Genomic DNA, 18,506 nt, shown 5'->3' with positions numbered 1-18,506 from the left:
TATTCTATCCCAATTTTACAGGCGCGTAGCTAACTGTACGCAAATACGCAGTTGCGTAATGAAATTTGGCAGGTCGAAGTTTTTTCATACCAAAACACCCGATTTTGGAATAAAAACCGAAGGGGGGGGGGGGGTTATGCTGTCCGTCATCGATTTGCGTAATCCCAAATTGGCAATAGCTACGCGCCTTCTAAATAAGTAGATCCAAATAACAGGCCATGCTGGAAATCCTTATCTTGCACACGGGAATAGATAAAAAAAAGTACACGTGTGGAACTACTTTTTTCACTACGCACAAAAGAGTTCCAGCGACAGCATGTACTTTACTATATTTTGTTTTACTGAGCAGTGAGAAAAGTATCAACCATGTCCGCTCGTGTAAGATATGTTCAAACCAACCTTTGCGCAGGGTCTTTTGCGGAAACTCGGTAAACCCCGCTTCCACAAAAAATAACGCTCGGGTTAGATTTAACCATCTCACATTTATTCCCATGGAATATACCTATAATCTTGGCTTCCAACGATCTATTATCGACTGATAATACACGAATAGCCTACGAGTAATCGAGTACGAGTCCATGTCATCATGATTGTATTCCCCGCCAATCTATGACTTAACATGATTTGACAGTGAGCAGGGGGTCCAATGTGTTTGTGTTTTCCGAATTTTAAGTGAGGGAAATGATGCGGAATAAAATGGCGGTGTTCCAAGGCATTTTGGTGTTTTGGAAGGATATTTTTACCTGGTAAGTAAGTTATATCACTTTTCTCGCAAAATAAGGTGAAAATATCCCCCCAAAACATTTTAATCCCTTCGAATACCGCCATTTCATTCCGCATCACACATTTCCCTCACTTAAAATTCGGAAAACACAAAACACGTTGGACCCCTGGTGAGGGACTGCATTGATTATTCAAGAATAATTTGGTATATAGGTTTAAAGCTTATGCACCAGTCAATTGTAACCACGCCCCCCCCCCCCCCCCCCCCCAGGTCCGGGGAATAGCGGGGACTTTGACTTTCGGTCCAGCCAACCCCAGGTAAAATCCCCGCCCTGCGGGGACGAACAGATGGTAAAATCCCCGCCAAATGCCCCCGCACCCCCAGGGACCCTAGGTTAGGCCCATTCCCCGCTATATTTTTCGCAAAGCCAAAACCACCGCATACACCCGACACTGCAGGGCCACCTGAAAGGTAAAAACACGGCCCATTTTCCCGGCTATACCCGGTATACCCCCGGACCTGGGGGGCCGTGGTTACAATTGACTGGTGCATTACAACGACATTATTTAATAAATGACATACAATTCAGGACCTGATGGATACATACGAAAATTTACCACTCGATAGTATTTTGTATAGTTAAGACTTTAAACAAAGATAACTTCACTATTTATTTATTTATCATATTAAATGAAACATGGCGCAGTCTACACCGCTTACATAACCCTGCCTTCGGGCTTTTACTAGAGTTTGATTAAGAGTTAAGTTTCTTGAAACACTTCGACAAACCTTAAGCATTGTCAAAACAATATTTTGGAAGAAGGTTTGTCTAAGGGTTTGAGGAAACTTATATAAATCACCTTATCAAACTCAGGTAATGAAATGAAGGCGGCATTGAATGCCCTTTGTATCATTTAAAATGGTGAAGAAGACGAAAAGTTATCTTTGTTGTAAGTCTTCATTTGAAGCAAAATGTTGCCTTCCGACGTAGCATTTGTGACGTTATTTATTATTTATCACGTAGTATACACACACTGTTACAATGTAGTCCTGTCTTATGAATAAAAGAACTGAGGCTGCTTTTCGATGCCAAGAGAACGTTCCTCTGATATGATCGAGCACATGACATCCGCCCCCCCCCCCCCCCCAGTTAAAGGGGTACATTAAACATATTTGATATCTTTTTTGTGCTGGCAAATAACAAATAAGAACATTTCAAAATTAGATAGGTTTAACTTTGTGAGGGTTAAATTCTCGTTATTGTTCGCGATAAAATACCAAGAGAAATATTAATTTACAAGTGGTTGCCAATGGCAGCAAATGGTAAAATAAAGGCATCGCGAATTTTAACCTAGCGAAATTCGCCAAAATAGAAAAATTGAAAAGGGACCTCGCCAAATTAATACACAAGCTATGCCCAGTCGATAGTAACCAAGCCCCGTCCCCCTCCTAAGGACTTTCGGTCCAGCCATTCCCGGTTCAAATCCCTGCCCTGCGGACACAAACTGCTGGTAAAATCCCCGCCAAATGCCGCGCAACCTGGGATACCTAGGTAAGGCCCATTCTCCGCTATTTTCGGAGTGAAAACAGAACCACCGTATTCACTCGCCCTTGCGGTGCCAACACGGTTTAAACACGGCCCATTTCCCAAGCTATTCCCGGTATACCCGCGGACCTTGGCGTGATTACAATTGACTGGTGCACTATAATGCTACATCTGTAGGATGGTACAGTCGAACGCCGTTGGCTCGAACTCGTTTGGCTCGATTTCCTCGTTGGCTCGAACAAGATGTAAAATACCGATTTCATTATATTGATGTTAAACAATGCCGCTTGGCTCGAATTTTCCGAGGCTCGAGGTTATTTCGCCGGTCCCTGGGAGTTCGAGGTAACGGGGTTCGACTGTACATGAAGAATCATACCCTTTGCTAGGAGCAACTGCTATAGAACCTAGTTCTTCAAAGTAGAAATCATCATCAAGAACAAAATGGTGACCGGAAGGTGAAACCATGCCAATTTGTTGCCAGTAGGTGGATGTGTAGTATATATTTCCTGTAGTTTCACATAGGTCAAACCTCACAGCTTCTGCCCATTCTGTATATAGGTTAAAATAGAAATGCGATTGGCTGTTTTCTATGAACACAACTTAAAGCTGCACTCTCACAGATTTACCATTTTTACAACTTTTTTATTCTTTGTCTTGGAAAGGGCAACAAATAAAAAAGTTGTAAAAAATGCGCAAATAACTACAAACAAATGATATAAGATTGCTGTCAAAAACTCAGATCGTAGATTTTATATATCCGTTCGAAAATTATTGTTTTATCGCTTAAACCGTTACTAACGGGTTAAGAAAAATGCATAAAACATCATTTTTTGAACTTAGATATAAAAATATGTGATCTTATTTTTGTCATGAGTCTTATATAACTGGTTTCCATGAATTTTCGCAAAAATTGGTTCGTTCCAAGACAAAAAATTAAAAAGTTGTAAAAAATGGTAAATCTGTGGGACTAGACACCAGATAGTCCGAAAATCGGAAAATACATTATTTTCACAAGACAAGCCTAGAAATGTCTATACGAGCTAGAATGAGGCCGATAAAAATAAGTTTACATTATTAAAATGTTATTTGTCGCTGTCTCAGCTAAGTTAACCCGTTTAAAATTAGCGCATAATGGTTTCCCAGTGAATTTGTGTGTATATTTAGCATGTGAAAGTCACGTGATTAGTACAGAAACATAAACCGACGCTAATTTTAAACTAACTTGGATTTAGGTGGCAAACAACCCCAGTAAATTTCGAGTAGGAAAACTACACAAAAACAGTCAAAGACACGTGTGTCGTAAGCGATGTGATACATCAGCAAGATTTAATGCGTTGTACACGGCAAGTGTTATATGGGAAACGAAATCGAGTATTTAGGGGAGTCTATTTTGGAAAACCGTAAACCGTTCTAATTACCGTAAATTATTCTCGTGTTGTGTATGGCGGATGTTTTGAATGGTGAAATTGAAAACAAACATGAACTTCTTGTAAATTCTCATGATTTAGATTACTGTTTAAAAGAAAACACATTAGAAAAAAATAATATAAGATGAATTCAGGTACATTTTTCAATAAAACACGTATTCACGTTTACATGCTTTACGTTATGATTGATAAAAAATCGCCCCCGCCCCCCCTCCCCCCCCCCCCCCATAAAAAACAAAAGCAACAACGACAAAATTCAGGGTATTGTGCGTTTCTTTTTTTAAAAAATATATGTTCCTGGTAGAATGGAAGCAAGTTTTGAGCATTCTTAACTCAATATAGACATATTTATGAAATCGTTTGTTATTTGGGATCCAGTTTTTATAAGCAATCATTCTAAATATATATGTAGGTTATATGGGATTCAGTTTTCATAAGTTACCCAAATAATAGGCATATACATTAAAATACGTTGGTAATATGGGATTCAGTTTTCATAAGTATTCAAATAATAGGCATATACATTAAACTACGTTGGTTATATGGGATTCAGTTTCATAAGTAATCAAATAATAGGCATATATACATTAAACTACGTTGGTTATATGGGATTCAGTTTTCATAAGTAATCAAATAATAGGCATATATACATTAAAATACGTTGGTTATATGGGATTCAGTTTTCATAAGTAATCAAATAATAGGCATATATACATTAAACTACGTTGGTTATATGGGATTCAGTTTTCATAAGTAATCAAATAATAGGAATATACATTAAACTACGTTGGTTATATGGGATTCAGTTTTCATAAGTAATCAAATAATAGGCATATATACATTAAACTACGTTGGTTATATGGGATTCAGTTTTCATAAGTAATCAAATAATAGGCATATATACATTAAAATACGTTGGTTATATGGGATTCAGTTTTCATAAGTAATCAAATAATAGGCATATATACATTAAACTACGTTGGTTATATGGGATTCAGTTTTCATAAGTAATCAAATAATAGGAATATACATTAAACTACGTTGGTTATATGGGATTCAGTTTTCATAAGTAATCAAATAATAGGCATATATACATTAAACTACGTTGGTTATATGGGATTCAGTTTTCATAAGTAATCAAATAATAGGCATATATACATTAAAATACGTTGGTTATATGGGATTCAGTTTTCATAAGTAATCAAATAATAGGCATATATACATTAAACTACGTTGGTTATATGGGATTCAGTTTTCATAAGTAATCAAATAATAGGAATATACATTAAAATACGTTGGGTATATGGGATCCAGTTTTCATAAGCAATCATCTAACATTTATGTTTTGGTCAAATATATGTTTCTGATTAGTACGAAACAGTATGAGATTCAGTTTTGAGCAATCTGAACGCGTCAACCATAATTGCTGGAGAAGTTTGTAATATGGGATCCACTTTTGTTTAGAAATCTTAAAACATTGAAAACAGGAGGCAATTTACGTTGTGGTCAAATACATGCTCTTGTTGAAGTTCCAATCAATTGTACCCCCCCCCCCCCCGCCGCATCCCCGGGCGGTATTCCGTGATGGGTCGTGTTTTCAATCTCTAGGTGGCCCGACAATGACCGGGCTTTCGCGTTTTCATCATTGAACTGTCGCCTTTTCATTAATCAACTCTCGCGTGATTGCCATCGACCTGCCGCGTGTTGCTAATCGAGCTGTTGTGTTATCAATATCATACTTTCGGGTGTGCATCATCGTACCGTCGTGTCACATCATCGTACTGCCGTGTTATGCACCAGTCAATTGTAACCACGCCACCCCCAGGTCCGGGATATACCGGGTAGCCGGGGAAATGGACCATGTTTTTACCTTTCAGGTGGCCCCGCAGTGCCGGGTGAATGCGATGGTTTTGTCTTTGCGCAAAATATTGCGGGGATTGAGCCTAACCTAAGGCCCCTCGGGTGCGGGGGAATTTGGCGGGGATTTTATTATCAGTTCTGATGGTTTTGTCTTTGCGCAAAATATTGCGGTGATTGAGCCTAACCTAAGGCCCCTCAGGTGCGGGGGCATTTGGCGGGGATTTTACCATCAGTTCTGTTCATCCCCGCAGGGCTGGGATTTTAGCCGGGGTTGGCTGGACCGAAAGTCAAAGTCGCCGTTAATCCCCGGACCTGGGGGACCGTGGTTACAATTGACTGCTGCATTATCACTATCATACTGTCGTATTACCATCATCGTACTGTTGTGTTACCATCGTCGTAATGACGTGTTATCAACATCTAATTGTCGCATTATTATCATTTTACTGTAGAAACTATAATTTAATAACTAAAATTGTCCTTAACCTACTGCCATAATAAGATAGTGCAAAACAAAAACATGCTTAATAAATTCAAATCGTATTTAAAATCGTCACAAAAATATCTTCAATAAAATTACTTTTAATTTCAGAGGCTCAAAACAGAAGTAAGTTCCGACCGATGAATGACATTTGATACTATGTATAAAAAGAATGAATATCATTACGTTTTACAAGTACAATAAAACCTTATCACTTAAAATGCTCTTGATGGTTCTAAATACATACATCTCCAACAAAACCAATACTATTTGAAAATATTTTTTTGAAAATATCATAGCATTCACAAAGAAATACAGTTGACAACACCCTAACGAAGTATGGTACGGACATGGACATAAGTAGTCTTCAAAACTGGATCGCATGTGATAATGCACTACGCATTAACTGTTTTTACCAGAACCGAACAGAATCCTATATGGTTAGGTTCTACACACAAATGTATTGAACAAAATCAGATCTCAGAAAGTTATCATCTGCCAATTCAATTTAAATGCATTTAATCCAAACCGGATACCAACAAGTCGAATGAACGTAATAAAAGTATCAGTTTGCAGCAATCAAAACCGGATCATCTATAGCAGTCTTCTATCAAATTTTACATTTTACCAGATTTTACATTTTACCAGAACTGGATACCTAACAATTATGTCCAACCAATAAAATACATAAACCAAAACTGGATCCCTTAAAGTAATGAAATGCAAACGATCTACGTAATGTCATAATATACACTTCGACCAATTTCTAATTGGCCACCATTATAAAATATGATGCTATGCGACATTTTTAATCGGTAAACCTAATTTTTGTATTGTACACACCAATCTATCGATGTACCCAAAGAAAACACGTATTCATGTACAAAATCATCCATGAAACAGTGCCCAAATAGCCTATGTGCAAGCAGTTTCCTGTGCGTGGCATGGTAGTTGTCGAATATGGTGGGAATGAATTCTTCGTGGATTGTCTAATATGGAAAACATTAAATAGCGAGAATGAGAATGAATGAGAATGAGCGTGCAGAAAGTCGTGCAATCCGTCTGAATGATTCGTGCCGGCACCTCTATCCGCCAGGTAGCCTAGGATACGCGTCGTTATAAAAGTTGCAGTATGTGTTATATTTTGTTAATAAGTGCAAAATATTGACAGAAACATGTTTGGTTATATTAATCTGTACGTGATTCTTATTGACGTAATTTTTTAAGCAGTCGTTAACAATTCCACGGGTTGAAACTGATTGGATTAAAAACTCCAATTGTACCCATTCAAGGCAACATGAACGCGATGAGGTATCAAAATGACGTAATTCGTCCGGTTTTTCTACCTCATATCCGTGCCAATAGCGGTATAATGTTGGATAACGCACCATTTAACGCTGCTTGAAGCACACAAGTTATGCTTGTAGCAAACAACGTGCAACCACTCCAATGGTCTGCAAAGAGTCCGGATTTAAATCCGATCGAGCACGTGTGGGACCTTTTGAAGCGCAAGGTACGTGCCAAGTCGCTGCAACCAGATCTCAGAGTGCTCACTCTTGTTATTCATCACATTTGGGCAGCTATTCGAAACAGTATCTTCACAGATACATTATATCAATGAGGACAATGTAATTGCCGCAGCAATGGGCATACAAAGTATTGAAACAAAATCAAATCGTATTAACCTTATATTTGTTTATTTGTATTTTTCTCCGAATACTTTTCCAAAAATATGATAAAAACTAGATGGTTAATTAGAAATTCGTCGTAGTGTATGTAAGTAAATGGGTCCCATATAGTCATGTTCAAACCATAAAACGCAAAATACCAAATCTGACTCCCATATAGTCATGATCAAACCATAAAACCCAATATACCAAAACTGACTCCCATATAGTCATGATCAAACCATAAAACCCAATATACCAAAACTGACTCCCATATAGTCATGTTCAACCCATAAAACGTAAAATACCAAAACTGACTCCCATATAGTCATGTTCAACCCATACAACGTAATATACCAAAACTGACTCCCATATAGTCATGTTCAACCCATAAAACCCAATATACCAAAACTGACTCCCATATAGTCATGTTCAACCCATAAAACCCAATATACCAAAACTGACTCCCATATAGTCATGTTCAACCCATAAAACCCAATATACCAAAACTGACTCCCATATAGTCATGTTCAACCCATAAAACCCAATATACCAAAACTGACTCCCATATAGTCATGTTCAACCCATAAAACCCAATATACCAAAACTGACTCCCATATAGTCATGATCAACCCATAAAACCCAATATACCAAAACTGACTCCCATATAGTCATGATCAAACCATAAAACCCAATATACCAAAACTGACTCCAATATAGTCATGTTCAAACCATAAAACCCAATATACCAAAACTGACTCCCATATAGTCATGATCAACCCATAAAACCCAATATACCAAAACTGACTCCCACATAGTCATGTTCAACCCATAAAACCCAATATACCAAAACTGACTCCCATTTAGTCATGTCCAAACCATAAAACCCAATATACCAAAACTGACTCCCATATAGTCATGTTCAAACCATAAAACCCAATATACCAAAACTGACTCCCATATAGTCATGATCAACCCATAAAACGTAATATACCAAAACTGACTCCCATATAGTCATGATCAAACCATAAAACCCAATATACCAAAACTGACTCCAATATAGTCATGTTCAAACCATAAAACCCAATATACCAAAACTGACTCCCATATAGTCATGATCAACCCATAAAACCCAATATACCAAAACTGACTCCCATATAGTCATGTTCAACCCATAAAACCCAATATACCAAAACTGACTCCCATATAGTCATGATCAACCCATAAAACGTAATATACCAAAACTGACTCCCATATAGTCATGATCAACCCATAAAACCCAATATACCAAAACTGACTCCCATATAGTCATGTTCAAACCATAAAACCCAATATACCAAAACTGACTCCCATATAGTCATGATCAACCCATAAAACCCAATATACCAAAACTGACTCCCATATAGTCATGTTCAACCCATAAAACCCAATATACCAAAACTGACTCCAATATAGTCATGTTCAAACCATAAAACCCAATATACCAAAACTGACTCCCATATAGTCATGTTCAACCCATAAAACCCAATATACCAAAACTGACTCCCATATAGTCATGTTCAACCCATAAAACCCAATATACCAAAACTGACTCCCATATAGTCATGTTCAAACCATAAAACCCAATATACCAAAACTGACTCCCATATAGTCATGTTCAACCCATAAAACCCAATATACCAAAACTGACTCCCATATAGTCATGTTCAACCCATAAAACCCAATATACCAAAACTGACTCCCATATAGTCATGTTCAACCCATAAAACCCAATATACCAAAACTGACTCCCATATAGTCATGTTCAACCCATAAAACCCAATATACCAAAACTGACTCCCATATAGTCATGTTCAACCCATAAAACCCAATATACCAAAACTGACTCCCATATAGTCATGTTCAACCCATAAAACCCAATATACCAAAACTGACTCCCATATAGTCATGATCAACCCATAAAACCCAATATACCAAAACTGACTCCAATATAGTCATGTTCAAACCATAAAACCCAATATACCAAAACTGACTCCCATATAGTCATGTTCAACCCATAAAACCCAATATACCAAAACTGACTCCCATATAGTCATGTTCAACCCATACAACGTAATATACCAAAACTGACTCCCATATAGTCATGTTCAACCCATAAAACCCAATATACCAAAACTGACTCCCATATAGTCATGTTCAAACCATAAAACCCAATATACCAAAACTGACTCCCATATAGTCATGTTCAACCCATAAAACCCAATATACCAAAACTGACTCCCATATAGTCATGTTCAACCCATAAAACCCAATATACCAAAACTGACTCCCATATAGTCATGTTCAAACCATAAAACCCAATATACCAAAACTGACTCCCATATAGTCATGTTCAACCCATAAAACCCAATATACCAAAACTGACTCCCATATAGTCATGTTCAACCCATAAAACCCAATATACCAAAACTGACTCCCATATAGTCATGTTCAACCCATAAAACCCAATATACCAAAACTGACTCCCATATAGTCATGTTCAACCCATAAAACCCAATATACCAAAACTGACTCCCATATAGTCATGTTCAAACCATAAAACCCAATATACCAAAACTGACTCCCTTATAGTAATTGTATACCCATAAATTGCAGTTAACCAAAACTGACTCCCTTATAGTAATTGTATACCCATAAATTGCAGTTAACCCAAACTGACTCCCTTATAGTAATTGTATACCCATAAATTGCAGTTAACCAAAACTGAATCCCATATCGTAATTGTATACCCATAAATTGCAGTTAACCAAAACTGACTCCCATATAGTAATATTATAACCATAAATTGCATTTAACAAAAACTGAATCCCATATAGTAATTGTATACCCATAAATTGCAGTTAACCAAAACTGACTCCCTTATAGTAATTGTATACCCATAAATTGCAGTTAACCCAAACTGACTCCCTTATAGTAATTGTATACCCATAAATTGCAGTTAACCAAAACTGAATCCCATATCGTAATTGTATACCCATAAATTGCACTTAACCAAAACTGACTCCCATATAGTAATTGTATAACCATAAATTGCACTTATCCAAAACTGACTCCCTTATAGTAATTGTATACCCATAAATTGCAGTTAACCCAAACTGACTCCCATATAGTAATTGTATAACCATAAATTGCATTTAACCAAAACTGACTCCCTTATAGTAATTGTATACCCATAAATTGCAGTTAACCAAAACTGACTCCCATATAGTAATTGTATACCCATAAATTGCAGTTAACCAAAAGTGACTACCTTATAGTAATTGTATACCCATAAATTGCAGTTAACCAAAACTGACTCCCATATAGTCAGCTGATTCAGCGGTTCATTGTAACGTGTTTTCAATGCCTAGCCTACAGTTAAGATGCCAAAACTTGATCCCATATAGTAATTGTATACCCATAAATTGCATTTAACAAACACTGAATCCTTTTAATCAACTGTCTTATGTTATATGATTATTTATTTGTTGAGTTACCAAAACTGGATCCCATATAGTAAGGATTTTCTTTTTTACCAAAACTGACTCCCATATAGTCAACACTTCGTTTCAATATAGTAATCATATTAGTAATCACGGCCAAGATATATCAAAACTGCTTCCCATATAGTTATCTTATACCCATATACAGCTTTAAACCATTATGTAGCAAATAAGTCATTTTACGACATTATCCATTTTTGAATCCCCTCTATCATTGAATAATGAGAAAACGTCTCCCATATAACCTCCACCGTTGTACACAGGGATATTAATTGTATGTAAGTTTTTGACAAGTGTCTGTTTCTCATGCATTTGTATTATCTGGTGTCTAGTCCTTGTTTCCCAGTATTGCAAACTGATATTATATATGAAATTATACAATGTTATATTATATATTTTAATGTTTTCTGATAATAATTAAAACACAGAGAGTAGTTTGCATTTAATGAATTAAATACTTGAAGAAAATGATTTAAAAAAAAAGCTTTTGAAAGAACGTCAAATTCGGAACAATACCTGTTTCAGCAATCTCTTCTTCACCAGTTCCATTCAAATTCGCCATGAAAATAATCTCCTGTTGGTATTTGGAATAAATGATCTTTTTCCGCTTATGATCATACATGACACCTAGTGGATCTCCAAGGTCCTCAAAAGGAATAGAGTTGACATTCCCTGTGTTCAAGTCGATCTGATGGATAGCGTGGAACGTTCTGTCAGATACTAGGGCGAAGTTAGATGTCAATGTGTCTTAAAATAGAAAGGGTAATTGTCTCCGATATTGTTTACTAGCTCATTTTATGTGGAAGTTAAATGACATGAAGTAAAACCTAAATGATTAAAAATGGACGGTGTGAACGTAGCAGACCTGTTTGAAAATAATAGGTGCGAAATGTATTCAAATAACATTTATTATTTTAACATATGTCAACGCGCAAATTTCATCATAATAATAAATGAACATTGAAAGAAATTGTTCTTGTTTCTGTGACACAATCCTTAAAATCCCATTTAATAAGCTCACTTGATTCTAAACAATTATACTGCTTGAACTACTAGCTTTATTCTATTCAAACTGATGTCGTAAAACATTTACCGGATGTGCACCCTGTTCCGTCTGCCGTCAATCTGAAGCCGGTTGTACATGCACATTTCTTTGTAAACTTGTCGTTCGTGAAATGGGTCAAGCAGATCTGTTCGCAGCCGCCATTTAAGTGTGCGCATAGATCTGGTATGAGAATAAGTAAAACACAATGGGGGACATTTCGAGACGTCATTTAAGTGTGCGCTTAGATCTGGGATGAGAATAAGTAAAACACAATGGGGGACAATTCGAGACATCATTTAAGTGTGCGCATAGGTCTGGTATGAGAATAAGTAAAACACAATGGGGGACAATTCGAGACGTCATTTAAGTGTGCGCTTAGATCTGGGCTGAGAATAAGTAAAACACACTGGGGGACAATTCGAGGCGTCATTTAAGTGTGCGCATAGATCTGGTATGAGAATAAGTAAAACACAATGGGGGACAATTCGAGACGTCATTTAAGTGTGCGCTTAGATCTGGTATGAGAATAAGTATAATACAATAGGTACCATTCGAGACGTCATTTAAGTTTGCGAATAGGTCTGGTATGAGAATAAGTAAAACAAAATGGGTACAATTCGAGACGTCATTTAAGTGTGCGCATAAATCTGGTATGAGAATAAGTAAAACACAATGGGGTCAATTCGAGACGTCATTTAAGTGTGCGCATAAATCTGGTATGAGAATAAGTAAAACACAATAGGTACGATTCGAGACGTTATTTAAGTGTGCGCATAGATCTGGGATGAGAATAAGTAAAACACAATAGGTACGATTCAAGACGTCATTTAAGTGTGCGCATAAATCTGGTATGAGAATAAGTAAAACACAATAGGTACGATTCGAGACGTCATTTAAGTGTGCGCATAAATCTGGGATGAGAATAAGTAAAACACAATAGGTACGATTCAAGACGTCATTTAAGTGTGCGCATAAATCTGGTATGAGAATAAGTAAAACACAATGGGGTCAATTCGAGACGTCATTTAAGTGTGCGCATAAATCTGGTATGAGAATAAGTAAAACACAATAGGTACGATTCGAGACGTTATTTAAGTGTGCGCATAGATCTGGGATGAGAATAAGTAAAACACAATAGGTACAATTCAAGACGTCATTTAAGTGTGCGCTTAGATCTGGTACGAGAATAAGTAAAATACAATGTGGGCCAATTCGAGACGTCATTTAAGTGTGCGCATAGATCTGGGATGAGAATACGTAAAACACAATGGTTAAAGTTCAAGACGTCATTTAAGTTTGCGCATAGATCTGGGATGAGAATAAGTAAAATACAATAGGTACAATTCGAGACGTCATTTAATTGTGCGCATAGGTCTGGTATGAGAATAAGTAAAATACAATAGGTACAATTCGAGACGTCATTTAAGTGTGCGCATAGGTCTTGAATGAATAAGTAAAACACAATAGGTACAATTCGAGACGGCATTTTATTGTGCGCATAGGTCTGGAATGAGAATAAGTAAAACACAATAGGTACAAGTCGAGACGTCATTTAAGTGTGCGCATAGGTCTGGTATGAGAATAAGTAAAACACAATGGGGGACAATTCGAGACGTCATTTAAGTGTGCGCATAGATCTGGGATGAGAATAAGTAAAATACAATAGGAACAATTCGAGACGTCATTTAAGTGTGCGCATAGGTCTGGTATGAGAATAAGTAAAACACAATGAGGGGCAATTCGAGACGTCATTTAAGTGTGCGTATAGATCTGGGATGAGAATACGTAAAACACAATGGTTAAAGTTCAAGACGTCATTTAAGTTTGCGCATAGTTCTGGTATGAGAATAAGTAAAATACAATAGGTACAATTCGAGACGTCATTTAAGTGTGCGCATAGGTCTGGTATGAGAATAAGTAAAACACAATGAGGGGCAATTCGAGACGTCATTTAAGTGTGCGTATAGATCTGGGATGAGAATACGTAAAACACAATGGTTAAAGTTCAAGACGTCATTTAAGTTTGCGCATAGTTCTGGTATGAGAATAAGTAAAATACAATAGGTACAATTCAAGACGTCATTTAAGTGTGCGCTTAGATCTGGGATGAGACATTTCGAGACGTCATTTAAGTGTGCGCTTAAATCTGGGATGAGAAATTTCGAGACGTCATTTCAGTGTGCGCATTTGTCGAGGATGAGAATAAGTAAAACACAATAGGTACAATTCAAGACGTCATTTAAGTGTGCGCTTAGATCTGGGATAAGAATAAGTTAATAGAATATATACAATTCAAGACTTCATTTAAAGCTGCACTCTCACAGATTTACCGTTTTTACATTTTTTTTGTCTTGGACAGAGCATTTTTTTTGCGTAAACTTCTTCAAACCAATAATATAAGATTGCTGACAAAAATCAGATTGTAGTTTTTGTTATATTTAAAAATAATGTTTAATGGCTTAAACCGTTACTAACGGTTAAAGAAAAATGCATAAAACATCAATTTTTGAACTTCAATGTAAAAATCTGCGGTTTTAATTTTTTGTCAGCAGTCTCTTACAACTGGTTTTCATGGACTTTTGCAAAAATTGGCTCGTTCCAAGACAAAAAATTAAAAAAAAGTTGTAAAAATGGTATATCTGTGAGAGTACAGCTTTAAAGATCAAATAATGGCGAGACCGGGCCGTTATGAGTCACTCCGGATGGCCCTAATGTGTTTGATTTTTTTAAAGCTGCACTTTCACAGATTGAACGTTTTGACAACTTTTCTATTTTTGCCTTGGAAAGAGCAAAACTTTGCGTAAATATCTGCAAACCAATGATAAAACATTGCTGACAAAAGAGCAGATCGCAAAAAATCATATTTCCGTTCGAAAAATAATGTTTTATGGCTAAAACCGTTACTAACGGTTTAAGAAAAATGCATGAAACATCAATTTTTGAACTGGAATATAAGAACCTGCGATCTAACATTTGCTCAGCAGTCTTATATAATTAGTTTCCATGCATTTCCGCAAAAATTGGCTTGTTTTTATCAAAACGTTCATTCTGCGTGAGTGCAGCTTTAATATGGTTATGACAACCAGATGGTCAATTACCTGTTTCCCTGACTTGTAGAGTGGCATCTAATATTTTCATATCAATAGCTGGTACATCAAAGTAGCCTTCCTCGTTATCGCCTCTAAGAGTTGTAACTGGAACGGCCGTATAGAGTATCTTCTCAGGTTCATCTGCATACTCGTGAATCCATTTGATGTAACTCTGTATGGGACAAAACAGTTCAGTGTGGGAACTTAAGAAGCCAGATGAACCGTGAATAAACACTATAATTGAAGAGTTATTGACATTGAAATTGTTAATAACAGTAACAAGTACAAAGGACAGAGAGACAGAAAGACAGGCAGACAGACAGACAGACAGACAGACAGGCGGGCGGGCGGACCGACCGGACCGGACCGGACCGGACCGGACGGACGGACGAACGGTCAGATAGACATTGTTCATTGTCAATTATAGAAAATAATGGTTGCTCTTCTGAATAATAAATAAAAAATATATTAATTGCCGTATAACCAAAATTGAAACAAATTCCATTGTCCACTTAAAGCTGTTGTTTAGTGTAAACTGCATTTATTTATATAAATCGTACAAGTGAGAAAACAAAATATGCGTAAACAAGTAAATAGAGAGAAGAAACATACAATCAAAATAAACATAGGAAAAATGCATAATGGTGCATCAGGTATTTCAGACAGGATTGAGAAGGGTATGAGCTGATACAATGACTCTCTGCTCTTGTTGGTTGTTTACCAAATGTACTAATTGCTGTGAAAATAACTTGTATCAAATCTATTCGTACCATGTCAAGTTTTATTTTATAAACACAGTGTTGACTAACCTTGTGCACAGCTATGGCAAAGGTGTTTGTGCTTAGTTGCTTAACCCTCTTTACAAGACTACCGTCTGTCTTCATTTCGTTGAGTTCATCGTCTTCATTAACCCAATAGATTCTAGAAAAAAAACAATGTAGTACTCAATCGATTCTAGCAATAATAACAATGTAGTACCCAATCGATTCTAGCAATAAGAACAATTTAATACCCAATCGATTCTAGCAATAAGAACAATGTAATACCCAATCGATTCTATCAATAATAACAATGTAATACCCAATCGATTCTATCAATAATAACAATTTAATACCCAATCGATTCTAGCAATAAGAACAATGTAATACCCAATCGATTCTATCAATAATAACAATGTAATACCCAATCGATTCTATCAATAATAACAATGTAATACCCAATCGATTCTAGCAAAAATAACAATGTAATACCCAATCGATTCTATCAATAATAACAATGTAATACCCAATCGATTCTAGCAAAAATAACAATGTAATACCCAATCGATTCTAGCAATAATAACAATGTAGTACCCAATCGATTTTATCAATAATAACAGTGTAGTACCTAATCGATTCTAGCAATAATAACAATGTAATACCCAATCGATTATGGCCAAAATAACAGTGTAGTACCTAATCGATTCTAGCAATAATAACAATGTAGTACCCAATCGATTTTATCAATAATAACAATGTAGTACCTAATCGATTCTAGCAATAATAACAATGTAATACCCAATCGATTATGGCCAAAATAACAGTGTAGTACCTAATCGATTCTAGCAATAATAACAAGGTAGTACCCAATCGATTATGGCCAAAATAACAATGTAGGAGCATTCCGTCTTTACTAACCCAATAAATGCAGGCAATAATAACAATGAAGAAGCACATCGTCATCATTCACCAAATAGATTCTAGCAATAATAACAAAGTAGGAGCACATCGTCTTCATTAACCCAATAGACTCTAACAATAATAACAATGCAGGAGCACATCGTCTTCATTCACCAAATATACTCTGGCAATAATAACCATGTAAGAGCACTTCGTCTTCATTAACCCGATGTATTCTGGCAATTATAACATACAAGAGCACATCGTCTTAATTAACCCAAAATATTCTGGCAATAATAACAAAGAGGATCACATCGTCTTCATTAACCAAATAGATTCTGGCAATAATAACAGAGGATCACATCGTCTTCATTAAAGTAAAAGATTCTGCCAATATTAACAAAGAGGAGCACATCGTCTTCATTAACCCAAAAGATTCTGGCAATAATAACAAAGAGGATCATATCGTCTTCATTAAGCCAATAGATTCTGGCAATAATTACAAGGAGGAGCACATCGACTTCATTAACCCAAAAGATTCTGGCAATACTAACAATGTAGAAGCCAATCGTCTTCATGAACCCAATATAAACTGGCAAAAATAACAAAGAGGAGCACATCGTCTTCATTATCCCAATAGCTTCTGGCAATAATAACAAAGAGGAGCACATCGTCTTCATTAACCCAATAGATTCTGGCAATAATAACAAAGAGGAGCACATCGTCTTCATTAACCCAATAGCTTCTGGCAATAATAACAAAGAGGAGCACATCGTCTTCATAAACCCAATAGATTCTTGCAATAATAACAAAGAGAAGCACATCGTCTTCAATATCCTAATAGATTCTGGCAAAAATAACAAAGAGGAGCACATCGTCTTCAATAACCCAATAGATTCTGGCAATAATAACAGTGTAGTTCCCAATACATTTTAACAATAATAACAATGTAGTACCCAATACATTTTAGCAATAATAACAATGTAGTACCCAATACATTTTAGCAATAATAACAATCTAGTACCCATTAGATTCTGGCCGTAATAACAATGCAAAAGCACATCGTCTTTAATTACCCAATATATTCCGGGTATAATAACAATGAAGAAGCACATCGTCTTTATTCACCGGATAGATTCTGGCAATAATAACAATTTAGGAGCACATCGCCTTTATAAACCAAACATATTCTACCCAAAATAACAAAAAGGAGCACATCATCTTCATTAACCGAATATATTCCGGCAATAATGATAATGTAGGAGCACATCGTCTGCATTAACCCAATAGATTCTGGTAATAATAACAAAGAGGAGCACATCGTCTTCATTAAGCCAATAGATTCTGGTAATAATAACAAAGAGGAGCACATCGTCTTCACTAACCCAATAGATTCTGGCAGTAATAACAAAGAGGAGCACATCGTCTTCATTAACTTAATATATTCTGGCAATAATGATAATATAA

At 36.3% G+C, this 18,506-nt stretch overlaps 1 protein-coding gene across 2 annotated transcripts in view; it reads right to left on the bottom strand.

Annotated features, from left to right (window-relative positions):
- Nucleotides 1-18,506, bottom strand: part of LOC128243880 (low-density lipoprotein receptor-related protein 1B-like) — a 101,005-nt gene that overhangs the window by 23,899 nt on the left and 58,600 nt on the right. For both annotated transcript variants that reach the window (XM_052961866.1, XM_052961865.1), the window contains exons 14-18: nt 16,191-16,302; nt 15,391-15,553; nt 12,341-12,472; nt 11,764-11,994; nt 2,647-2,818 (exon numbers count right to left, since the gene is read on the bottom strand). In XM_052961866.1, coding sequence (XP_052817826.1) covers nt 2,647-2,818; nt 11,764-11,994; nt 12,341-12,472; nt 15,391-15,553; nt 16,191-16,302 — 810 coding nt within the window. The remainder of the gene's footprint in view (nt 1-2,646; nt 2,819-11,763; nt 11,995-12,340; nt 12,473-15,390; nt 15,554-16,190; nt 16,303-18,506) is intronic.

This window comes from Mya arenaria, chromosome 8 (genome assembly GCF_026914265.1).
Source record: "Mya arenaria isolate MELC-2E11 chromosome 8, ASM2691426v1".
NCBI lineage: Eukaryota > Metazoa > Mollusca > Bivalvia > Myida > Myidae > Mya > Mya arenaria.
Note: the sequence above shows the minus strand (reverse complement) of the source record. Positions and strands in the feature narration are given on the sequence as shown.